Source organism: Narcine bancroftii, chromosome 10 (assembly GCF_036971445.1).
Source record: "Narcine bancroftii isolate sNarBan1 chromosome 10, sNarBan1.hap1, whole genome shotgun sequence".
Lineage (NCBI taxonomy): Eukaryota > Metazoa > Chordata > Chondrichthyes > Torpediniformes > Narcinidae > Narcine > Narcine bancroftii.
Genome location: NC_091478.1, coordinates 21916195 through 21942497, shown reverse-complemented (window position 1 = coordinate 21942497; position 26303 = coordinate 21916195). Strand labels below are relative to the sequence as shown.

At 40.6% G+C, this 26303-nt stretch overlaps 1 protein-coding gene across 1 annotated transcript in view; it reads right to left on the bottom strand.

Moving 5' to 3' along the window:
• The window catches only part of pdzd7a (PDZ domain containing 7a), an 83568-nt gene that overhangs the window by 8394 nt on the left and 48871 nt on the right, over positions 1-26303 (bottom strand). Inside the window, exons 14-16 of the mRNA XM_069899475.1 lie at positions 23764-23835; positions 22309-22971; positions 19609-19709 (exon numbers count right to left, since the gene is read on the bottom strand). Coding sequence (XP_069755576.1) covers positions 19609-19709; positions 22309-22971; positions 23764-23835 — 836 coding nt within the window. The remainder of the gene's footprint in view (positions 1-19608; positions 19710-22308; positions 22972-23763; positions 23836-26303) is intronic.

Genomic DNA, 26303 nt, shown 5'->3' with positions numbered 1-26303 from the left:
TTCGATCCTGACCTCATGCACCCAGTTTGTGGAGTTTGTATGATATCCCTGTGGTTGGCCCTTGATTCTCTAGTTTCTATTCACATAAAAAAGACAAGAAAATTTATAGATTAATTGGCCAATGTTAATAACTCTATTTTGCAGGTGGATAATAGAATGTAGTGGAAGTTGATAGGGAATGAGAGAAAATAAAACTAGTCTAGGATTAGTGCACTCATTGACCAAAAGACTGGTCTGTCTTCTGGATGATACTATGAACTCTTCCTCATCAGTGCTTTGCCAGAGCAAAGAAGAAAGTGTTGCCACAGATAAGGGTGACACAGTTAGAGTAGCGGTTAGCACAACACTATTACAGCACCAACGACCTGGGTTCGAATCCCATGCTGTCTGCAAGGAGTTTGTACATTCTCCCCATGTCTGCATGGGTTTCCTCCAGGTTCTCCAGTTTCCTTCCACCCTTCAAAACATAAAGGGGAGGGGGCGGGGGTTGTAGGTCAATTGGGTGTATTTAGGCGGCAAGGGCTCGTAGATCAGAAGGGCCTGTTACTATGCTGTACGCAAGTCTATATAGCAAATCAATTCCTAAAGGTTATGCAACAATAGTAAGAGCCCCGGAACTTTATCCCCAAACCACCTTCCTGCTATTCTTGTACTTCAAGTGATGTAGTGACAAAGATCAAATACAAACTGGAAATATCTTAGGAAATGATGTTAGGTTTTGGCTGAACAAGAATATTCAGCAGTATCTTGCCTCCAAAGGAAAGCTTTAAGAAAAATATTTGATTAATCTGGGTTTACATTGCAATACTGAGATAAATTGATTAATGGCAGAGAAGGATTTTGCAGTGTGAGGGTAGAGGATGTGATCTCAGCCTATTTTTTAAAATCTGAAAGTAGAATGTTACAGATGGAACAGCAATCTCACAATAGCAATTTAAGGGGTACTATTCTTCTTGGATGTTGTAATTTAAACAGGATGTCAGGGTTAATAGGCTTCTTTACCCAGCACTAATGCTTGTTGATTTATCCCTGTTCTTCAAAAAACCTTGGGTCAGACAATCTCTAATAATAACAGAATGAAGTGCATGGAACCATTATCTACAGTTCTTAGAATGCACTGAGATATTGATAATTCAAGTCACAAATCTCTGGTCAGTTTTAACCACAGCTATTTCAAGCAGCTGCAGTGAGGTTATCAAATTAACTAAGTAACAGTCCTGCACATCAAACAATACCCCCAATGTAATTTTCTGCCTTCAGACAAATACATACAGGATAATGATTCTTCAAAGGGAGTTCAGGTTTCCTGACAGCCATAGATCCCCTTGGGATCTGCAGGGCTGTTATCTTCCTTTCCCAATAGTTATAATTAGCTAACATCCACAGGCATTATCATTTTAATCTAATCTTTTAATTGTGAGCAGAGAGGTAATTTTACCTCATTGAAACAGCTCTCAATTTGATTAAATTACTGAGTGTGGCTGCCAGTCCAGAGAATCCCTATTTATACAATGCGGTTACAAAATGTGCTATTTTTCATTCTTATTCTGCCCTTTTTGCTACCGCACTATTTAAATTATATTACAATTTAGATATTGCTGTTGCCCAGTTTAATTCAATGATTATTTTGGTTTATGTAGCTAACAAGTATTTGTGGATTGATCCCTGTCCTTCAAGACCTTAGTCAAGCAGACTCCAAATGTTAACACAGATTATATTCCTTCAAGGGGAGGTAACTGCATCCGCAAGCAAATGGGCCTGCAGTAATTAAACAATACATCTTCTACTCCCAACCTTTAAAATGGCACTGCCTGAAATTACCATCATGAATAATTGATAAATATTTAATCATTCTTCTTTTGTTAATAAATTGCAATCTGTCATATTTGCATGTAGAGTTCATAAAGCTGCAAAGACAATAGCCAAATGATTCAACCTCATTTCATTATTTGCAAAAATAAGGACATGTCTTGTTGTGGTCTGTATCTACTTCTGACTCCAGGACTGATGGTGATAATATGACCGATAATCTATACCAATCAGGAACGTCAACGGACTGCATTTTTCTGTTTCATTCACTCCATTTTTCTCCTTTGCAGCATCAGGTTTAAGATTTATTGTCAGAGACTAGTACATGTATGACATCAGAATTGCCACTTATTGGTAATGTAAAAAAAAACCAAACAAATCAACAAATGTAAACAGATAAAGAAATGTAAACAAACTCACTGTGTAATAAAAAAATCAATAAAGTACAAAATGAGTCCCTGATTGAGTTTGTGGTTGAGGAGTCTGATGATGGAGGGGTAGCAGCTGTTCCTGAACCTGATGGTGCGAGTCTTGTGGCCCCTATACCCCTTTCCTGATGGAAGCAGCAAGAACAGAGGATGTGATGAGTTGTGGTCATTGTTGCTGCTCTCCAACAGCAGCACTCACTGTAGATGTTGTTGATGGAGGGGAGGGTTTTTGCCTGTGATGTGCTGGGCTGTGTTCACTACCTTTTGAAGGACTTTACGCTCAGGGATATTGGTGTCCCTGTACCAGGGGGACATCAATATTGGGGGTATTGGTATCCCCATATCATCCACTTTAACTGCAAACTCTAATTCTAATTTTAAAGCTAATTATTTATCTTTTTGTTTTGCTGATGACATGTAATTAAATGGGAATGCAAGCAAAGAAGAGGACACAAAGAGGAGCTGGAAAAATGGAGACAAGGTGAACTATTGGTAACTATGTGGCAAGTGGAGTGAAATATTATCACTTAAGCAGAAATAAGAGTAACATGGAGTGTTTATTAAATACTGAAAGATTTGTTAAATGACGAGAACAGCTCAGGTTCATAGGAACCTGGGTTTCCTTGTGCACAAGTCACAGAACGCTAACAATACAGGTATTGTTACAGAAAGTTGAGAAAGAAAATGGAATGTGTCTTTGATTACTGGTGGATTTGAGTACAAGAGTAATTTCTATAATTATAATCAGGCTGTGGTGAATTCAAACCAAAATATTAGTACAATTTAGATTTCTGAGCTGAGAAGTATGTACTTGCAAAAAGAAAAAAAAAATCACATTGGTCTCTGAGAAGGCAGGTCTGCAATAGAAAAAAATAGTAGGCTAGGTCTCTTCTTTTGATTTAGAAAAATGACCTCTTTAATTCAGAGGGGTAGATGGAAGGAGGATGTTTCCTCAGCCAAGAATCACTGTCAGAATCAGGCCATTTTGGACTGAGGAGAAATTGGAGCGAATCATTGGAATTTTCCACTCCCTGGGGCTGGGGACGCACAGCAGTTCCTTGCTTTCAAAGTTGGGACTGATTGGCTTCTGCGTCCAAGTACAATCACAGGATATGGGACAGGATAACAAAATTATTTTGAAGTAGACGATCTGCCATGATCTTGTTGAATTGAGGTGGAGAATGACTCTGATCTCATTTTTTCTGTTCCCCCTATACATTAGATTTCTTTCAGATTGCTCAATAGTCCATGAAAATAATTTTTATGGATACCACTCACAAATCCTTGCACTAGAGAGGCATCAAAGTCCTCATCTTAATCTTTAAATATCTATCAGCTCACAGTATTATTTTCTTCATGTTCATATCTCAGTCTCCATGCTGTTTACTCCTTTAGCTGTTCTTTCAACCAAGCAGCAAGCCCAAGCATCTTCATAAAACTCCTGGTTTATAAAAGGCTACTACTAATTCTATTCTATCCGATTCTTCCCTCTATTTGATCTTCATCACTTTCTCCTTCCCTCTGAATAGCTGTTCAAATATGTCTTGAATTGAATAGTTTACTGCTATGTGTACTAAACTACAGTGAAATACTTTTTTAAAAATGTGCCGTGAAGCCAACTCACAAAACAGTGGCCACATTCTGGCACCACCTTGGATTTACAAAAGTTCAAGATTATTTTATTGACATGTAATAAAGCAGAAAATGCAATATTACATGAAATTTCCTTTGGTCTGCTGTAAGACAGACAAAGAGTCACCTTTAATATTCCCCAGTGCCCCTTACAGTAAGAGAAAGAGAAGCTCTTCACATAGGAAACCACAACCTTTGTTAGACCCCACTTAGAATACGGTGTTCAGTTCTGGTCACATTACAGCAAGGAAGTGGGTGCTATAGAGGGTGCAGTATAAGTAATAAGCCCAAACAGGCTTGGCTGAAGGAGAAAGATGTTTAATCGTAAAATAAATTGCTTTCCAACTGTAACAAAATTATATTCTTTCTCTGAATATTTTCTGTATTTTGTCATTTCTAATTTACGAGACCCTCATCCAATGTTGTGAGCATGGTTTTAGAGGTAATAACAGCTTATATATTGTTACATATAACAGAGGCAACTATTAAGCCAGATTCCCAGAGAATCTACTATTATTTTTAATTTAAATGTGATTTGCCTCTTCAAATTAAATGCAGCGCACATCCATCTCTTACCTCAGAAATCCACAGCCCAGTACAGGCCCTTCAGCCCAGTGTTGTGTCCACCAAAAACCTAGTCTAACAACTGTCTAGCATTTCCCTACTTTATAGCCCTGCATTTTTCTCAGTTCCATGTACCTATCTAAGGAGTCTCTTAAAAGATCCTATTGTACCTGCCTCCACCACTGTTGCTGGCAATGCATTCTATGCCCCCTCCACTCTCTGTGTGAAGAACTTAGCTCTCATACTCAAGCCTAAACATCCTAAATCTATCCCACCCCGCCCCATGTTAGCCATTTCAGTCTTGGGAAAAAGCCTCTAGCTTCCTGTCATCTTGTATATAAGATCACCCTTCATCCTTCTCCAAAGAGCACATTCACCAATGAGCAAACTTGTTATGCATGCAAATAACACCATACTGATTGCAGAATAATGACTAAATCATAAAGCAGATTGGTCTTGGTGTTACACTGGGATCTGATAATCTGAACATTTATTCCTCTAATTGTTCAGAGATGTTGAAAGGAGCTTGGCAAACAGAGTCCTCGCTGGTGAATTTAAAGAGGGTGCAGAAACTGGTGAGATAAAGGATCTGGGGGAAAAGTCCTGGTGAGTTTAAAAGGACAGTAAGTAGAGCCCCCAGCAAGTTGAAGCAAATATTTAGTTTAAATGCCAGATAATCTAAGTAGTAAGTGATCTAATAATAATAATTTAAATATATTCTTTGTTAGTCAAATCAAACTATAAGCACCTGCTGGCATTACTCATCTGAGAAACAACCTTATTCAAACATACAAGATCCAGGCAGAGTTTCATCTCCCGGCCAACTGCAAGTGACAGAAGTGCCATTAGCTGGAGGAGTTTGAGCGCTGTGTACAATAGCTGATGCCACAGTGGTTCACAAATCAGGTCATTTGTGGCGTGGACTGCACATTTCAGGACAAGGTCAACATATAAACTGAAGAGGGAACAGTCAGAGGGGAAATGGTTAACAACCAGATCAAGAAAACAACCAAGGAGATAGTTCAGGTGAGAAGGTTTACTATTACAAGACGTCAAGATCAGAGCACCATCAATGGGTATTACTGTTGCCTCACAGTTCCAGTGCAATGGATTTGATATTAAGCTTGGGTGCTGTCTGCTTGGAGTTTACCTGTTCTCCTTGGAATCCATGTCCCAGAGAGGTGTGAGTTGGCGTGGTTATGCACCCAGTAAGAGGAATTGATACAAAGATTATTATCTAAGTACAAGTTTCAGAGGGATGTTTGAGCAAGCCTTCCTGGAACAAATGCTGGAGGACTTCAGGCTCTTGCTCATGGACGCCGATTTCAGTGACCGACATCCTCTACCGCACCAAACGTGAGACCTCCGAGATGGTCAATCAGGTGACCAGGCCGCAGCACGAGTCCGCCCAGAAGACAAGCCTCCAAGATCAACATCTGTGTTTCTATCATCAATGTTGGGGGGCTGAGGCACGAAAATGTTGACAACCCTGCTTGTTTCAAGGAAATGAGCGGGACAGCTGCCGTTAGTGGCCGTGACGGATGGCCAGCAGAACAGCCTGGTTTATGTATGGGACAGCATCTCAGGCCGCAGGTTCTTTGTTGATACAGGAGCTGAGATAAGCGTCATTCCATAGACTTCACTGGAAAAGCGCCAGAGACCACACGTTCTCACTCTACAAGCAGCCAACAACTCGACCATTGGAGAGACAGTCTTTCAATGGCAGTTCACGCTAGCGGCAGTGGACAAACCCCTGCTGGACACAGATTTCCTTCAGGTGCACTCGCTACTGGTGGACCTGCACTGCAGACGCCTTGACCATGTGGAGACCTTTAAGATGGTACCCCTCGGAACATCTGATGAGCCAGCAACCCTGCTAGCTGCTGCGGAGACCTCAGGTAACCGCTACACCCACCTGCTCACTGACTACCTGACCATTCTGTGCCCACAGTTCACCGCCACACAACCACAGCGTCCAGCACCACATTGCGACCAACTCGAGAGCTCGCCAGCTGGGACTGGACAAACTCAGACTGGCCAAGGAGGAGTTCTCTCACATGGAGGAGCTTGGCATTGTCCATAGATCCAACACCCCGTGGGCTTCACCCCTTCACATGGTGCCTCAAGCCAAAGGCAGTTGGTGACCCTGCGGCGACTACTATCGTTTGAATGTGGCTATGGTTCTGGACCGCTACCCAGTGCCTCACATTCCGGACTTCACGGCCAACCTTCATGGCACCACCTGTTCTCCAAAGTCAACTTGATCCGGGGGTATCATCAGACCCTGGTCCACCCAGACGACATCACTCCATTTGGCCTTTTCAAGTTCCTGAGGATGTCATTTGGCCTGAAGAATGCCGCACAGACATTCCAAAGGTTGATGGATGTGGTAGGATGTTCGATCTCACCGTCAACCCCGCAAAATGTGAGTTTGGCCGCGGGGAGATTGATTTCTTTGGCAACTGTATCACCAAAGATGATGCGGTGCCACTCCCAGACAATGCCATCCACCAGTTCCCAAGGCCATCCATTCTCAAAGGCCTTCAGCAATTCATGGGGATGATGAATGTTTACAACAGATTCATCCCTGCAGCAGCTGCTATCATGCGCTCCCTCTTCAACCTGTTGACTGCCTCCACCAGAGACCTCGATTGGACAGATGAGGCGTCAGCCACTTTCACAGGTACTAAGGAGACTCTGCTGCGTTTGACTATGCTAGTGCGCCCACGGATGGATGCACCCAAAACACTCATGTTTGACGTATCTGGGACTGCTGTGGGTGCGGACCTCGAGCAGTTAGTGGATGACACGTGGACGCTACTCACAATCTTCATCCGCCATCTCCATCCACTGGAACGCAAGTACAGCACCTTCAACAGAGAGCTGTTTGCCCTTTACCTTGCAGTTCGCCATTTCTGCTATTTCCTGGAAGGCCGGCCCTTCACGGTCTACACCAACCACAAGCCGTTAACCTTCGCCTTCCACAAGGTTTAGAATTCATGGTCCGCCTGCCAACAGCGGAACCTGTCGTACATCTCACAGTTTATTACCTCCGTTTGCCATTGCTCCAGAAAACACAACATAGTTGCAGACGCCCTCGCCAGGCCAGCAGTGTGCGCCCTTTTGCATCTTTTACGAGCTGGCCCGGCCACAACAATTCAACCCCGACACAGAATGTTTCCGCACGGCCATCAGAGGCCTACAACTGCAGGACCTCCCCTTGGACGAATAATAATACCATCCTATGTGACGTTTCAACAGGAACCCTCTGACCAGTGGTTCCAGCTAAGTGCCAGAAAAACGTCTTCAACCTCATACACGGTTTGTCGCACTCCTCCATCTGTACAGAGTGGGCAAGAGCATGCGTGGACTTGCCAGATGAAGGTGCAGACGCACATGAGTACCTATCCAGCAGTAGAGCCTGCCTCACGCAGATTCAAACGTCCACGTGGACATTGTGGGCCACCTGCCTGTCTCAAGGGGATACTGCTACCTGTTCACCATGGTGGACATATTCACCCGGAGGCCAGAGGTGACCCACCTTCCCAACATAGCCACCGACACATGCGCCAGGGCTTTCTTGTCCACCTGAATCTCCTGTTTCAGTGTCCCAGTTCACATAACCACTGACTATGGTGCACAGTTCACATCCGCCTTATGGGGTGAACTTTCCAAACACCTGGGGACTCAGCTACACCACACAACTTCCTATCACCCCCAGTCCAATGGCCTGGAATCAGCCCTAATGACAAGACTCAAGGGTCTGAACTGAGCAGACGAACTCCCTTTGGTCCTCCTGGGTATCCATAGAATCCCCAAAGTCGACCAACACACCTCGACTGCCGAGTTACTTTATGGGGGAGCCCCTCACCATCCCAGGTCAGTTCCTGTCCCTGGCCCAATCCAGGACTCAGGGAGCACCCTAGAGTGCTTAAGGGAAAAGCTGAGGTCCCTGTCACTTACTGCACCGTCACAACACTAGCAACTTCCCTCTCATGTTCCCCGCAACCTAATAAATTGTGCTTATGTCTTTGTAAGAAGGGGTGGTCACAGACCACCTTTTCAGCCCCATCTTCAAGGGAACCTACATAGTGTTCCACAGAACAGGTTCCATTTTTGCCTTGGAAATTGGGGACAGAGAGGAGCTTTTCACTGTGGTTCACCTGAAGACTGCACACTTGGACATTTCCCAGGCGGTCAGAGTTCAGCAGCCAGCACGCAGAGGCAGGCTGTCGAAGCAGCCACACCTGCCATCTGCTGGTGCTGGGTGGGGTTTGTGTGGCAACATACAGATGTGCTGGGATCGAACCAGCCCTGCTTGTTACGCGTGGTCAGCGGGACAGCCATGGCAAAGATGGTGGAGCATATCCATCTCTTCTGGTCCAGGCCTGAAGTTGGAGTGCGCGCATGTGTCAGTGTGACGCAAGCGGTGAGACGTATGCGCGGTCTGATTCTTAGCCTGAAAAGCAAGCACGCGGGTTTTAAATAAACATTCCATTGTGATACCCGAGCTAGCAGCCTGCATCTCCAGTCTGTACAGCCACTCTCTCACAACTCATTACGTGATTACTTAAAACTGAGGTGTGTTGGAATTTACTCTCTCATAGGATAGTAACTCAAGAATTGCAGACATCAGATTTTTGGACATATTAGAAAGATTGAGGAGTTGAGAGTCATGGGGAAACTGGCATGAAGAGGAATTGAGATCAACATAGATCAGTCTTGATCATATTGAATGGCAGGGCAGGCTGGAGGGGTTTGCAGGACCACTCCTGCTCCTATTTTCTTGTATATTCTGACCTCCCATGCAACAAATTTAATTCCAATGCAAAATCAAATTGCAAAATGGTGAAGAAATCACTAATTCTTCCAGAGACAAAATATCATTGTGTAATTTAGATTTTACATCATTTATTATAATCTGATTCACCTTTGGAAATTAAAGGACAGAGATAAAAGTAGAAATGTGGTTCATTGGTAGAAAGAGCTCTTTAATACGAGCCCATATTTTCATTGTGCATTACTTTTCTATCAAAGTTCTTTGTTACTTTGCATTTTCCATCCGAAGAGATGCTCAGGCATCTCTACAAGTCTTTTTTTTCGTCTTGTACAATATAAAAAAATATTTTCTCTGAAAAACTGTTGATGTTTAGGTGCACAATTGAAACCAAAGTCACAGGCACACTTGGCATTGGTTAAATCATATGTAAAACAATCACTGATGTAAAAGTTGTCCAATTAACTAAGTATTTACTTTATCATCGACTGTGAATGTATTTTTTTTTGGCAAGCTTCAGGTTTCTTTCTGGTTTTGGCCAAGGTTGCTGGAGTCCTTACTGAATTTTTTTTCCTTTACTTTTGCCAATTTATATATATTGCATAAATTAATACAATAGATTTCAATGCCACAGTCAGGAGATTAATTCTATTTAAGAAAACAATGGGCTAATGTTAAATCAGCTTTTTTTCCCCCAATTGAGACTGAATGGAATTGGCCTTGATATCATTAAAAATGAAGAGTGGGAGATCAGTTAGGTAGTGTGATTAACAAACTGAATAGAATGAACACTCGAGTATTAAGAAAAAATACACAGTCATTCTGATTATACATAAAAATTTGTTCTTGTTCTTTTTCTTTAAATACATATTTCTAAACCAACCTTAATATACAACAATTTGGTGCAGTCATCCATGCAAATGTTGAGGAGAATCGGGACATGAAATGATTCATGATGAAAGCTGATAATGTTACTCATGTTGATTGTGGATCTGCTGGGTTTTCCCTGTGTGGTTTGGAAATTTACCACAAGCTGCCTTATTTTCTGTAAGTAAAACCCCTCTCGTTGATTGCTGGCCAATCTCATTAAATATAAAGCTTCAAGAGACTAATGGTATTAGGGTTGTGAAATATCTGCACTCTATGCCTTTCCCAGCTACCTCAGGAACTGTATCGTTACATCTTTGAAGAAAAAAAGAAAAGAAAAAAAAGAAATCCTTAAATTTTATTTTCTTAGGATCCTTTTGTTTTTATATTTTTTCATGATCATAATAAATTTCTTGATAAATGCTTTGTATCATGTCAAAGACTTTACATCAGCATACCACTTTACCCGAAGCAAAACTATCACTGTCAGACATATGTGACATTTGATTAATCCAGTGGAACAAAGACGTAAGGGCACTCCAATTAACTAAGTATTTGTTTTAAATGCCAAATTTGTGAATCTTTCTTCGACATAGATATATATTTTTTTAATTAGCTGAAAATAGTATTCTAAATTGGAGATTTCTTATTAAATTTGCATGCATCCTGCTATTCAATCCACCCTCATTGCTGATTCACTTCTTACCGAGCTTTCAGTGACTGTGAATTACATCCACTGTATTCTTAATTAAGTAACCATTCAATGTGTCAAGATAGCCAGTTAGATACTAATTATGTTGTATAAAATTTGAACAAAGGCTTCGCTATAGAACAATTATTAGACACACTGACTCCTCAGTTATTGAAAGAAAATTGAAGCTCGCAGAGAGCAATATTAACTAAGTTGTAGTCTCGTTTGAAGCCACATTCCTTTATTCATGGGAGTCATGTGATAGTTTAACAAACCATCACAGTGATCTCAAGTCACAGGTTTGACTCCAGACAGTGTCTCACCATGACTTCAACCAAAATTATTTTAGTTCTTTTCATCTAGTATAGAGTTTATTTATTAAAAAAATTGTGTAACTATCCAATGCAGTTTCTTGCCAAAGACTTAGTTCTTAGCTTATAGGATGTGCATAACCAGAAAGAGTGGCACTGTACTTAAACAGAATGCAAAAGAACTGTTTCAGTGCTGGCACAACTCCAATCAAAGGTCAAACACATTATACATACTGTACAATGCTAACCTAATGTCAGTGTCTGCTACACTGACATTCTCAGAATACTATCTTCAATAGTAGATGGCCACGATGTATTTACACAATACATGCATGTCCATCATGACCAGATATAATTTGATAAGCTTCCAGCATTCAATGAGCTTTCACAGGGAGTTTAATCAGGAAGAGCAATGGCCAAGAAAATTTCAGGTCAAAAAGGTAGAAATAGCTAATTCAGCTTGAGAGATTATTGGGAAGAGGACGAAATTGGTGGCAGGAGTTTTGTCCTTCCAATAGTTTTTGGTTTTCCAGAGATTTAAATGTCCAACCTAAACACGATATCTTTCCTTACAAAAGCTGTAGGTGAATTCAGCCAAGTTTTTCTGAATGTAGGAACATTAACTCTGATACTGGAAGGTAGACTTTAACATCATCTTTTCTTTCAGAGACTGGTGCCAGTTTTGGTGCCTCAGTGGGCTGTGGATACTGAAGGAAATGGCCTCCTCAGGTGAACTTTGAAGATGGGGAGGTTCCACCCTGCAGTAAATTTGGTGCAAAGAGAAGCTGAATGGAGACATCTCAACAAGAGGTGAAAGGAAATGTGGCATATTTTTAAAAATAATTTATGAAATTGCTTGATGGAAAAATTGGAGAAATATAGAGATTTTGGTGATGAAAATTTCTAGAAATCTTTTAGGATCTTTCAGGAGTGGCAGAAATGTTGTCAAAGGATAATAAGTTAGGAATGAATAGAACAAGTTGGGAGCTGGAGATAATATGCAGTAACTACTGTTGTTTGGATAAGAGCAGGGAGCCAATTTTGTTACAAGTTATAGCATAAAGATTAAGGTTAGTAGGATGGCCAGATGCTATGAACAAAGGAAACAGGAAATAATTGGTTAAATGTATAAAATGGTAAGGGTTGTAACAGAGTGGCAGTACGTATTGCCACTTTTGGAGAAATCTCAGTTTATGGGCGTGGGAAGGGGAAAAGCACCTTCATGATCATCATGGTGGCTCTAGCTAAAGAAAGCAGCACTGAGGAGATTGACAGTGGAACAGCAACATTCAGGGTTAAATGGAAGTGACATCATTTGATTTGGTTAATGCTGGGTAAATTTGATGCAAGAGTAAATTAATATCTGGGAAAATTGTTCCTGGATCCAACTCACTAATAGCATGATGAAGAAAGCATGTCAGTACCTCTACTTCCTCAGGAGTTTGCAGAGGTTTGGAATGAAATTGGAAACCTTGGCAAATTTCTATAGATATATGGTGTCAAATGTGCTGACCAGCTGTATCATAGTCTGGAAAGGGGACAACAATACCCTGGAGTAGAAAGCCCAGCACAAGGTAGTGGACACAACCTAGGACATCACAGGCAAAACCCTCCCCACCATTAAGACATCTACAGGGAATGCTGCCATTGGAGAGCAGCAAAAATCAATAATCACCCAGCACATACTTTTGTTCTCGCTGGTGCCATCAGGAAAGAGGTCTAGGTGCCACAAGACTCACACTACCAGGTCAGGAACAGCTGCTCCCCCTCCACCATCAGACTCCTCAATGACAAACTCAATCAGGGACTCATTTACTCTCTATTGATTTTTTTTTCCTGTCTATATTGCACTGTCAGTATGTTTACATTGTTAATCAACCTCCTACCTGGGCTAAAGTGGAATTAGCAGAGATTGCAGATTCTATTATACTCATATTTATATTTAGATGAACTCTTCATCTTTTGCAATATTATAACATGCCAGTACTATGACAACTAAGTGATATTTGGTATAAAAGAAATTTGGCAATTGGGACTGGAGATAAGGTTTCATTACAAACTCCATTATATCAGAATAAATTAATATCCTTTTTGATGAAAAATCAGCATTTAAAGATTTGGCAGTTGAAAGGTATTAAAGTATTAGTGGATTGTTTTAAAGATGGGATTTTTCTTTTGATAGGCTTCGGGAAAAATTTAAGATGAAGATCTACCGGGACCAATGCCTGAAGAGGGCGCACAAAATCAGTGAACTGGTGCGGACTCGAAAGGCCAACATGGCCTGTTTCCGCTCCGTAAATGGTTATATGGTTATTTGTTAACGTGTTCATCGAGTATAGTTTTTTTTGCACTACCGATAAGTGGTAATTCTGCCTCACCGACAGCTAAAAGAATCTCAGGGTTGTATGTGATGTCATGTCTGTTCTCTGACAATAAATCAAAAATTAATAGAACTGGTAGTGAAAAAAAGAGTCAGTATTGCTGATATGGGATACACTGATCTGGGAGACGAAGATAACGAAGGCTGGTTTCAGCATCATCTCACTTTGGATTAGGTCTGCCTTGTAGTTAAGATCTTGGACTTGGATGCACCGATTTGAGAATATTAACAAGTTGTGAATGGAAGAGACTCTTGACTGTCAAGAACGAGCAGTCCAGGATGCAAGTGATCAACAGTTTTCTGGTAGTTTTACCCAAGGTTTCCTTTTAGTGCAGCAAGTTTGGATGAATGAGCAGGCCGGAAGGGGGGATTAATAGTTGATGATCAGTGTACTGAGGAATTGAAAGCACAACTGAGGTACTTCCAAACATACTGCCGGTTATGTCTACCCTACTGAAGAGGGGAACTTTGTAAGCAGTTTACAACTGAAGTTTTCACCTACTCCAACCTAATTGAAAAGTTGGCATTTGCTGTTGGAAACCAAATTGCATTGGCAAAAAACAAGAGGATCAGTCAAGAAGGATGAAGATGTACAAGTGATTCTTATGCAATAACAAGCACTTGAAATCAAGCGAAGACAATATTTAAGTTACCTTCACTTTTTTTCATTTTCATGAATGCATTTTCATTACAAAATTCACAGGAAAGCAACATTTATCACACATCATAAAATCTTTGTGCTATCTATTAGAATTTAAACAAAAGAGCATGTGGATGCTCAGTGCAACTTGAATTCTATTTTAAGTCCAAGGTGCATACGGGCACAAGCTTGGAAGAAGCTATGTATAGCAACACCAAATAACATTAAATCCTTGTCTCAATGTCATTTGGATGATAACATATCACAGTGTATTGCAGGCCTGCAACTGGGTGTGCATTTTTCTAAGTGGCCCAATCTTGTGTTGGGAAAATCACAGGCATTCATCCTCTTTTGAGAAGGTCTTTTTAAACTGTTCTTCCTTGGTGATCGCTTCTGTCATCCACCTTGCTGAACTTTTTATTCTTGCACCACCTGTTCTACTGGCTATAGGCCAATTTGCTTGGATAGCATGCAACACAAAGCTTTTCCACTGTTTCTTGGTTCATGTGACAATAAGTAATTGAGCTGAGATTGTTCGCGATAATTTTTTTCAACTTTTTCTTCCATATTTTCTCCTCAAATGAACCACTTCTTCCATCAGCACTCCCTATCACCTCCATGATCAGCCAACTGTTTCTATTGATTATCTTCTTGAATGACCCCAAGCAAACCTCTTCCTGTTGATCAACTCTCTTTCCTTGTTCCTGTTACAGTTCAGGACTGTAACTTCAGCGCCACCTGAAATTCACTCTTTGCGAATTGGAGCCAAGAATTCATAGAAGACAGTTGATTTCTAAAGGTTCCATTATTGTCACATAATACTAGATATAAAATGCAACATACTGTAAGGAAGACAGAGTGTTGCCACTGCACCCAGCGCCCCTCACAGAAACCTACAGCACCTGGTGTTCCTAGGTCATCTCCCCTCGAAGTACTGACCAGGCCTGAACCTACTTAGCTTTGTGCCTGATGCCTTTTGCTTCCTAAACAAATCTGGCATGGATGCACCTAAACAGTAATACTTTATGCTTTGCAATTTCTAGCCCATTTTCTTTCTGCTTTTTTAAAAAAAGAAACTCTTATATTGATTCCACAAAAAAAGTCACCGGAAAACCATAAAATACATTTTGTGATCATGGGGCACAGAGAAAAAAAATCTTGAACCTTAAACTTTTGTTTAAAAAAAAAAATTTTTAGCATTTGAAAAATATTCCTTCTCTTTTGAAAATGTAACTGAATATATCTGCTCTCCTCAAAATATAAGGAAGGGTCAGTTAGTACAATAATTAATGTCTTTATTAAAAATACCTATTTAGAATCTTATATTTGTAAAGTATTTTTCTCCCTCTGAACAAACTTCAAATAAAAAATTCCCTGTTCCAATACAGAGCTGTAGCAGTTGGACCAACACTGTTACAGCGCCAGCGACCCAGGTTCTAACCCAGTGGTGTCTGAAAGGAGTTTGTTTGTTGTAGGTTAATTGGATGTAATTGGGTGGCATGAACTCGTGGGCCAAAAGGGCCTGTTACCTTGCTGTATGTTCCGTTAACTACCATCAATGCTTCCAGTTCTCAGTTACCCAAGAATTTTGTAGGAACAAAAGGATGAGTTTTCCTCGTTGAATGATGTAAGTGAGCAGGGTGAGGTAAAGTGATAATCAGAAAGTTGGGCTGTCACAAGTATGTCCTCTTCAATTATTATGTTATGGGCTTCATGGTTATTAATCAATAAGCTGCATCACAGGTTGGAAGATGCATGTGAACCTCACTTAGCCATAGATACAAGACCAGGCATAAATTCGAGAGCTCTTTGGAGATCCAGCATTCCGCAAGCTGGAGATGGAATTGGCCAAGAGCACATGGACTCCCATTGGAGCTGGGAAGTCAGCAGTTATTAGCCTGGAAATCTTTCGACCAGCTGTAAGAAGTCAACGCAAAGTCAGCTAGTTGGAGTCACAGAAAGAGGTGCACCCACTGTGCAAATTGATAGATCAAATGTTAGGCTGTCATTCTACATTACTGACAGATGCCACATAGATTGCAATTACAACATTGACATTTCAGAGCAACGAGGAGTTGAATTGGAATGCTTTTGTCTTGCCAGTTTCCATTACCAGTGAAAATTGCTCTGCTGAGGACCTGAACATCATAGGGGAAACAGTAACTTGAACATTTGCAGTGTTCCAGCCTTCCCTTGTGACTATGCTTGATGGTTTCAAACTCGTATAGTATTAATGGTCTGCGATAGAATGGTGTTAGCTCTAATTAAGAGCATCAATGCTTTGAAGTTCTTCACAGCAATGCAAAATTAAGTGAAGTAAGCAGTACAGCTAATACAATATTCTAAAAACTCCAGGATATGGAAACTAACATCTGTAAACAAAGCCTCTCTAAAAAAAAGGTCAGATTTTTGACAGGTTCGAAAGTAGAACAATCAATTTCCTTAACAAGCTCAATCTCTGACTGCATCAAATTAATACAACTTAGCACCCTTCATGTTTTATTGCATAACTGCAGAACACAAAGGAGAACCAAAATTAACAAGAGATTCAAGTTCTGGAACTTTCAGTGTCCCTGATTACAGTTTATTCATTTTAATTTTGTCTCCTAGAACAACTAAACTTCAGACCATGGTTAATAACTTCATTGCTTCCTTGACTGATGACTGATCGGCAGGCAGCTAAAGCTGAAAAAACATCAGAGATGGGAGATGCTGGAATTTGAAGCTAAACACAATCTGTGGCAGGGACTCGGTGGGTCGAGCACAGAAAAAAGCCCTGCAATTCGACTGTTCTCTTTCTCCCACTAATGATGTTCGACCCACCGTGTTCCTGCCTAAGCTTGCCACTGAAACCCAGTCTTAGCTAGGAAGCTGGGTACCAGCTGATCAGGAAGGCTACTGCTTTCAGAGCTGGTTAATTCCTACACTCAGACTTACTGATTGTAAAAGCCATGAAAGAGACTGAATGCTTGTTCATATCCAGATATTCACAAACATTTAAATACATCCAAAAATTAAAAACAGTAATTTGTTAAAACAAAATTGGAAATTTCAAACATATACAATATAAAAAAAGGAAACCATCGCTACTATATTCAAATCAGCTTACTGCAATTACATTTAAAAAACAATCCCTTTGGTCCATAACCATTTCTTCCTAATTGAAATGAATGGGCAGTGCAAGATTTGCACAGGCTCAGTGGGGGTCTTGGAAATTGTGCCAGGCAATCGAGAAAGTTTGTGCTCTTCTGCAAGATTAAACAGGGAGTCCAACAACAGAATGCAGTTGTACTGGGATCTGCAATCCTCCGAGTTAAAGCTTCGGATTTTTGCTTGTATAATTGGATGGAATACAGTGGGAGCATGTGGTCATGCACCTTTAGCAGAAGGAATAGATTATTTTCTACATGGGGAGATTCAGAAAGCAGAGGCCCAAAGGGGTGCAGCAGTCTCTTAAGGGTAACTTGTAGTCGGTAGTAAGGAAAGCAAATGCAAGGTTTGCACTCAGTTTGAGAGGACTAGAATATAAAAGCAAAGATGTAACGCTGAGGCATTATAGGATATTTGTTAGACCACATTTGGAGTTTTGTTAACAGATTGGCCCCATATTCAAGGAAGGATGGGCTGGTATTAGGAGAGTGTTCACAGGTTGTTTATGAGAATGATCCCAGGGATGAGAGGGTTAAGGTATGAGGACCGTTTGATGGCTCTGGGTCTGTACTTGCTGGAATTTAGAAGGATGTTGGTGGGGTGGGGAGCGGTCTTATTGAAACATGTTGAATATTGAAAGGCCAACATGGACTGGATGTGGAGAAAGCGTTTTCAGTAGTGGGATAGTCTGGAACCAGAGGGCATGGCCTCAGAATAAAAGGAATAATAGAACAGAAATGAGGAGCGATTTCTTCAGCCAGAGGATAGTAAATCTGTATAATTCATTGCCACAGACTGCTGTGGAGGCCAAGTCATTGAGTAGATTTAAAGCAGAGGTTGATTAGCAATAGCATCAAAAGTTATATAGAGAAGCCAGGAGTATGGGGTTGAGAGGAAGAAAACATCAGCCACGATTATTCAGTTCCGATCTCTAATGGTCCTAAGGACGTTGTAATTTTCTGCCCAGTTTCAAGTGGAACCGCCAGTCTTTAATTCCAAAATCTAGGCAATTTAACTCAGTACCATCTGGACTAATATCTGGAAAATAATTTTACTCGGTGGTATCCATAATCCAATCACATCACCAGTTAAAAATTGGCCACAAACTATTCTTGCATGTTGGAATCAGGACTGATTAAAATCTAAAATTGTCCCTTTTTGGTAAAACATCGTTCGGGATAGAAAGATTTTCACAATGTGTGATAATAGGTGTAAAGACATTTTATGTAACTGATTTATGTTACTTTAGAGTCTGATTTGTTAATTTAGAGGTTGACTGCTAGATAATTCTAATTTGCACTTATGTGACATTCAGTGATGGAGAATGAATTGCAAAGATCAATGAAATGGGGCTAAGTTTAAAGCTGGAGTTGTACAATATTTTTTTTTAAAGACAATTGAGGATGCAACAAATATTCACTTTGGTAGAAGAAATAGATGGGCAGACTATTCAAAATTTGGAGGTGCTAAAGGTAACCTCCAGGTGTAGAGATTGTGGGGTTCATGCTGTAGCAAGGAGGCTAACAATTCTCTACACAGGTTGCATCAGTGGTGAAGAGGGCAAATGCAATGTTGTCATTCATTTTTAGAGGAATATCATAAGAGCAGGGATGTAATGTTGAGACGCTACAAGGCACTGGTGAGACTTCACTTGAAGTACTGTATACTGTTTTTGGAACCTTATTTGAGAAAAGACATGATAGGGATAGGGTTCAGAGAAGATTTACTAGAATGATATCAGAAATGAAAAGGTTAGTATATTAGGAACGTTTGTCAGCTCTTGTACTGAACACGCTGGAATAGAGAAGAATGAGGGGGGCCTAATAGAGAAATTTTGAATATTGTAAGATGTGGCAAAGTTATTTCCCATGGTAGCGAGTCTAGGACAAGAGGGCACAACTTCAGGATAAATTAAAACAGAGATGTGGAAAAAAATTCTTTAGTCAGAGGGCTGCAAGTCTGTGGAATGCTGCCCCAGGCGGCTGTGGAAGCAAGGTCATCGGGTGTATTTAAGGCAGAGATCGATAGGCATTTGATTAGTTAGGGCATCGGTGGTTATAGGGTGAAGGCTGGGGAGTGGGGCTGTGGGAGGATGGATCAGCTCATAATAGAACAGCAAAGCAGACTTGATGGGCTTACTTCTGCTCCTATAATCATGTGATCTTGTGATTAATATTTTATCTTAAACCATTCATCCTTTAATGCAACACCAACACATGTAATACATGTTTTTTACTGTGGGAACAGATTCTACAAACCTTGTAGAATATCACTATAATTGTACAATGTATCATTAATCTTTCAAAGAACATTCTAACAGACATAGATTTGGTTTATCTCTGTGTAATGATTGTGTTACCTTAAGTGCTTCACTGACAGATGCAGCCCCTCCTGGGAAAATCTTTTCTATTTTCACCACAGGTTGAACTTTAGACTCAATGCCTCCTGAAATGCTGATTCCTAAAATTAAATGTCAAAACAGCAGAATTATTTTATATTCCAAATGTTGTATTCATGAAAATAAGCAAAATTGTTATAATTTTTGAACTCAGCCAAATGGAACATAAATCAGCTTGAATATTGTTCTAACCTCATTTACCTGTATTTTCTATGGCCCGAAGCAGAACTTTTCAGAAAAACAGAAAGAGGATGCCAAGGTTTTATAGAATAAGATAAAAATTAAACAATTACTATGTCAAATTTCTAACAAAGTGAGACAAGCAATATGGGAAGGATGTTTCCTCTGGATGCCACACAAATCTGTGGGGTTCATTTACTGAACCCCTTGTGTTCCCAATGGTTGAGGGAGATTGGATGCAAACTGGGAGATTATTTCATTGAACACCTTTGCTCTGTCCGCGGCAACAGCAAGAACCACTTTAATTCCACACACCAGTTACACACTGAAATATCTATCCATCGGCTCATGTACTGCCAAACTGAGGCCACCTGCAAGTTGGGGGAACACTGCCTTGTATTCCATCTTGGCAGTCTCCAATTAGGTGGCATCAATATCAACCTCCAATTTCTGTTAAACACTGCCCCCTGTTATGTGTTGATTGTGGAAAAACATGTGGCCATCCTGCATGTCTGGAATATTGTGGATCATGTGTGGTCACGTGTCCTCCCTTTCTGACACTTATTTGGAAGTCACATCACCTGTCAATCAAGGTAGGAATCCAGCCATCCACTAGTGCACTCCTTGCTGTTGGCTAATTTGAAACATCCAAGGTCATTATTGGCTAGACACCCAGATCAGAACTGTATAAAACATCGATGCATAGCACATTTCTTTCTCTCTGCTTCATGGTCCAAGCCCCAGACATCACTTCATGCCAGGTCGCTACTGTGGACATCCACTGAAGCTGAGCCATAGCACTGTGATCGATCAGGGAATGAGTGAGTGAGTGTGCGCATAGGCAGCCATTGGTATTAGAGTCCAACCTAGATCCGATGTGAATGTCTATATCATTATTTAGGTAATATAGTGAGCGAGTACTGTTTGACATTCTCCCTTTTGTCTCCTGTGCGTTCATTAAAGTTACGTGTGATTGTCACTCTGGTGTCCAGACTCATCTCCTTGTGAACCCAATGAACCTGATACTCTTCCAAACACAACAATTTTTATATCCTGCCTGGCAGTCTCCAACCAGACAGCATCAATATCAACCTCCAATTTCTGTTAAACACCCGCTCCCCACCCCAGCCTCTCTATTTCCCTAACCCTTTGTCTCCCTTCTTCCAGCTCCTCATCCCCATCCCTTCCTTCTCCTATCAGGAGTTATCCTTCTTTGACCTCTGCTTTCTCCCCCATCACTATTCAGCTTCTACCCTCCCAGCTGCATCCATCTACTATCCCTTTCCTCCCCCTTGCCCCACCTATTCAGACATCTTACTGATTTTCAACATTCCCGACAAAGGGCTCAAACCCGACACGTTGACTGCCTTTTTCTTGCTGCGTGACCGACTGAGTTTCTCCAGCACTTTTGTCCACAGTAATTATTTTCACCTCCTTGGACTTCCACACTTCACAAACATCTCCCTCAATTCACACAGCCAACAACAGAAAGAACAGACTGGTACTTGGATCATAGACACTGCATCAAGGTTTGTTTTAGCACATCAGCAGAATTGCAAATAGCAAACGACACCATCTTCCTGTAACGATAGCTAAGATTATGCTTTTAACTTTATAGAAATAAGTAGATCATGGAGCTGAGTTGCTGCTACTTGCCACTCCTCTCAGAATTCATTGGGCAAGCATTTAAAAATTAAATCTCTTTATAATTTATCTGGTACATCTATTCCCCAAGTAAAATGCACGACAGAAACTGCTGTAACAATTAGATATTAAAACGAGCCACGTCACTGTCAAATACCTCCACAAAGAAACAAGATTTTCTCCTAATTTCCATGAATTTAAATTTATAATTAAATTTATAATTGGAGCAAGAGTGGCTATCCTTAATCTTCATTAATATTTAGCCAAAGTCACAGTGCATTGCCAGAGGTGGTAGATGGGCACTCATCAGTCATAGGCTGAAAATCAAGCAGAAACTCTAGCCAAGAAACTACAAAAAAAAACTCACTGTTGAGCAAGCAGCCTTAAAATGACAAATAAGAGCTTAGTTTCTACTCATGCCATTCAGCAGGTGTATGAACAACAAACTCCAGATGATTGCGTCTCCTTTTGAATGGCAAGGTGTGGGTTTATTATATAGCAAACAAAGTCCTACAGTTAATTCCTGGTCCAAATTTCACTGGGACAGCAGTTGGTACATGACATTAGACCCAGAGGTAGGACAAGAAAATAAAATTGTGTGGTGCATTTGGTGTGTGGATCGGTGAGTGTGGTGTGCAATGCAAGAGAACAACTTATTTTTTTTTCACCATTTAATCCTATAGATTTGCCACAAGTACTTGGATAAGGCACATGCTAAGATGGACAGTGCTCGTGGAATGACATTCATCAGGATCAAGCTCTTGCAATGCAAAAATGTATAAAATGCAAAATGTAGAAGAAATGAGCAAAGAATAATTGAATCGCTTAAGTCCATACCTAATGATTGTTTCATCTTGGAGACTTTGACTGTCACCAGGTCATATTCTTGTATTTTATTTTCAGTACTTTTTTCTATTCTTGTTTCTGTTCCTTCATTGACACTTTTTCTTTCTTCATGACCATTTTCCAAGAATTCCTCAATCTCTGTTTTGACTAGTTCTTCCTTGAGATCATTTTGACCATCTATGGTTGTGTTCACTCCTTCTAAATTTCCACTGCAATTGGGCGGAACCTCTCTAAACAACTGATCCAAAACAGGCCTTGTTTTTTTAGGTTTATTCACCAGTGAATACAACTGTGAGTCTTTATTTTTCTCTTTTCCAGTTTTGCGATGGCTTGACATTGTCGCTCCTCCAGTTTTGCCCAACATCTCAGAATGGGTTGCATTGGCAACTTGCTTTGCAGTTGAAGCTAGTACTGCAGTCCTGTAGGACTCTGCCAGCAGCCAGTTTGACCTCACTGGACTGTGTGATACATGTTTAAATGAAGTATTGTCTATGTCACACCTATCCACGGGGACATCTTCCAAAGCTGTGAATGGTTTAGGATTAATTTCTATTTGGGTGGCAGTGGAGATCTTTAACCTCTCTATTTCCTCCATCATCATTCTTTCCTTTTCATAATCCTGATATGGCTTTAAGTGGAAGCCACCTCTGTAATCTATAGGAAGAAAATATTTTAGATAAAAAAAACATGAACAACTGTAACAGTTGAAGAATATGGGAGAGTAATTGTTTACTTCTAAACCATTGTTCAGTTAAAAAAAAATGGATAGTTATTATTAGAATTAGAAGCATATTATTTTTTTTCTCCTCAGCATGCCACGTACACTATACCACGTACACTATAGATGCCTGCAAAATATCTGACATCATTTTGACCTCAGCTAATTTTCAAACATCAAAGGGAAGTCACTGACAGCAAACTTAAGCCTACTGTCTGTAGTAACGAGTCTCACTGCACGACTCCAGCAGCCTTCTGAGAAATTGGCTTCCCTGAATGGAGCAGCTGTTGGACCTGTATTGTTCAGATAAATCAGGCGTCCATTTGGATGAAAAAGGAGCTACAACCAAAATGAGTAATTTTATTTTTGAATTTGATATGAAACCTGAGGAACACGAGTGGTGTGGCACAAGATTTCAATCACACCACTGCCAAAAGCAAACAAAATTTGTGGAAGTGTGCAGCAATTTTAACCCTATGGTCTCTGGCCATTTTTAACCTTTCATCATATATACTCCGGACTGGGTCAATGGTAAACCATTACAGTCACAACATACAATACGTGCTTGGGTATAAAACCAGTTCTTGAAAACCGTGACACGGAGTATATGCTCTCATTAGTAGCCCCGGAAAACCGGGACTTGGAGCCCAAAGCGTTAAATTAAGTAGCTGACATTAATGATGCAATCCTACAGATTGGACATTAATTAATCAGAAATTGTTACTAACCTGGAACTGGTGTAATCAGATGTCTCTTTGGGGTGAAGCCATAGTCAGCTTGCCTAAGCACTGGAGATCTCCCTGGAAGAATTTTAAAAATTGATCATTGACAATTAATCAACATCACAAAAATTTCATGAAGTGCAAAAGTTATTTCATGGGTGTTAAGAATGTGCTAAAACACTCAGTAATATTATGCGAGGATTATTTCAGCTCTTGAGTTCCCTTTATTATTCTGTTACAAATGCACTTTTATTCTAATAATCATATAATTAAAAAAAATTTAGACATGTTCCGGCCCATGAATGGCTGCCACCTAAATATCCAAATCAACCTACAAAACCCTGCACGCTTTGAACAATGGGAAGAAACTGGAGCACCTGGAGGAAACCCACGCAAAATACAGGAAAAGCATACAAACTCCTTACAGACAGCGCCAGATTCAAACCCGAGTTGCTAGCGCTGTAATAGTGTAAACACAGAGTGCAAAATTTAAAAACACAAACTTAACTTTAAAATTCACAGTGAATTGGAGCTAAAGTTATTAAAAAATTTAAAGAAAATAGATAAAAATTTCACAACATAGAATCTAACTCTTTGGTTGTTATTTCTTTTCATTCTTCACATATTTTTCTGATTTCCTCTTAGGATTTGCTTCTACTATTTCTTTGCCCTCTCCAATTGGCATTCTTCCCTTCTTTGGAAGTTGAATGTAATTTGTATTAGATCCTACAGCTTATGCATAATGTTAACAACACAATTTTAACTTAACTCAGAGAAAGTCATACTGGAGACACTTCCTGTTGCATTCTTCCAGCAATGAAACAGAATTAGCCAGCACTCACCCCTCCCCCACATATGTTTGGACCCTTATCTTGATTTGTTAGGTTTCAATTGATTTGGGACATTTTTTTCCAGCTGTTAGTTTTAAAACAATTGTTAGCTTCACCGTCTTGGTTGGTACCTTCTGGAAACACCCAGCAGATAAGTCAGCACTTGTCAAAGGTCGAGCTGACATGGTGACTGCCAGTTGGAGGAACGACATGCTATTTTTGTCTGGGCACTTTCCAACCAGACAGCAGTGACATAGACTTCTCCAATTTCTGTTAATCCCTCTTCTCCAAATCTCTCTCTTTCCTTGTGCTTGTCTCCTTTCCACTCCCCACCCCTTCCCCCTCCATTCGGAGAGCTACCCTCTTTCCCCCTTTCATTTCTCATCTATTTTCCCTCTTTCACCCTTCTCCCTGGATCCATCTACGTTGCCCTCTTAACTGCTAGTCTGTGCTGCTCCCCTTGCCCCTTCCTCCCTCCTCCTTTTTCATTCAGGAGCCTGCCTGCTTTTGCTTGTAGCTGATGAAGGGCCCAGGCCCAAAATGTGGGTCACCCTTTACTTCCTATGGATGCTGCGTGACCTGCTGAGTTTCTCCAGCATGTTTGTGAATTGAACTTGACCCTAGCATCTGAAGACCTTTTTGTATAATTTCATAGAGAATACTATGTTTATGGGAAGAACAGTCAGAATTCTTGGTATATGTTGGTCCCAATGACATCGGTAAGTCAAGTCAGGAGAACCTGAAGAGGGAATTAGGGAGGAAGCTGAGAAGCAGATCGTCCAGGGTGGCAATCTCAGGATTACTGCTTGTGCCACATGATAGTGAGATCAGGCAGAAAGATGTGTGGCTGAGAAATTGGTGGAGAAGGCAGGACTTCAGATTATTGGATTATTGGGATCTCTTTTGGGGAAGGTACGACCTTTACAAAAAGGATGATTAAAGCTGAACCCAGAGATACCAATATCCTGGCAGGCGGGTTTAATGTAGCTGTTTGGAAAGGTTTAAATAATTTGGCTGGGGGATGGGAAGCAGAGTGCTAGGATTGAAGAAGGGGGAAACATAGTCAAGTGAAGATAGTGTGCAGCAAGAATGACCGGCACGTGACGAAACAAAATAATAGCCAATGTATTCAAAAACTAGTCTAAAGGTATTCTACTTAAATGTGCACAGCATTAGAAACAAGGTGGATAATCTTGCTATACAGCTACAAGTTGGAGGGTACGATGCTGTTGCCATTACTGAGTCATTGCTAAAGTATGCATGTCATTGGGAGCTGAACGACAAAGGATATACAGTGTATAACTAGTCTAAAGGTATTCTACTTAAATGTGCACAGCATTAGAAACAAGGTGGATAATCTTGCTACACAGCTACAGGTTGGAGAGTACGATGCTGTTGCCATTACTGAGTCATTGCTAAAGTATGTATGTCATTGGGAGCTAAAAGACAAAGGATATACAGTGTATTGTAAGGATAGGCAAGGAGATGGAGGGCAGCGTGGCTCTGCTAGTAAGCAACAATATTAAATCATTGGAAAGAAGGGACTTAGGATCAGAAAAGGTAGAGTCCTTATGGGTTGAGTTAAGGAATGGTAAAGGCAAAAGGGCACTAATGGCAGTTATATAAGGGCCCCCCCAAACAATAGGCGGGATGTGGATTACAAAATACAACTGGAAATAAATAAGGCGGTCAAAAGTACAGCATTATGATAGTTAT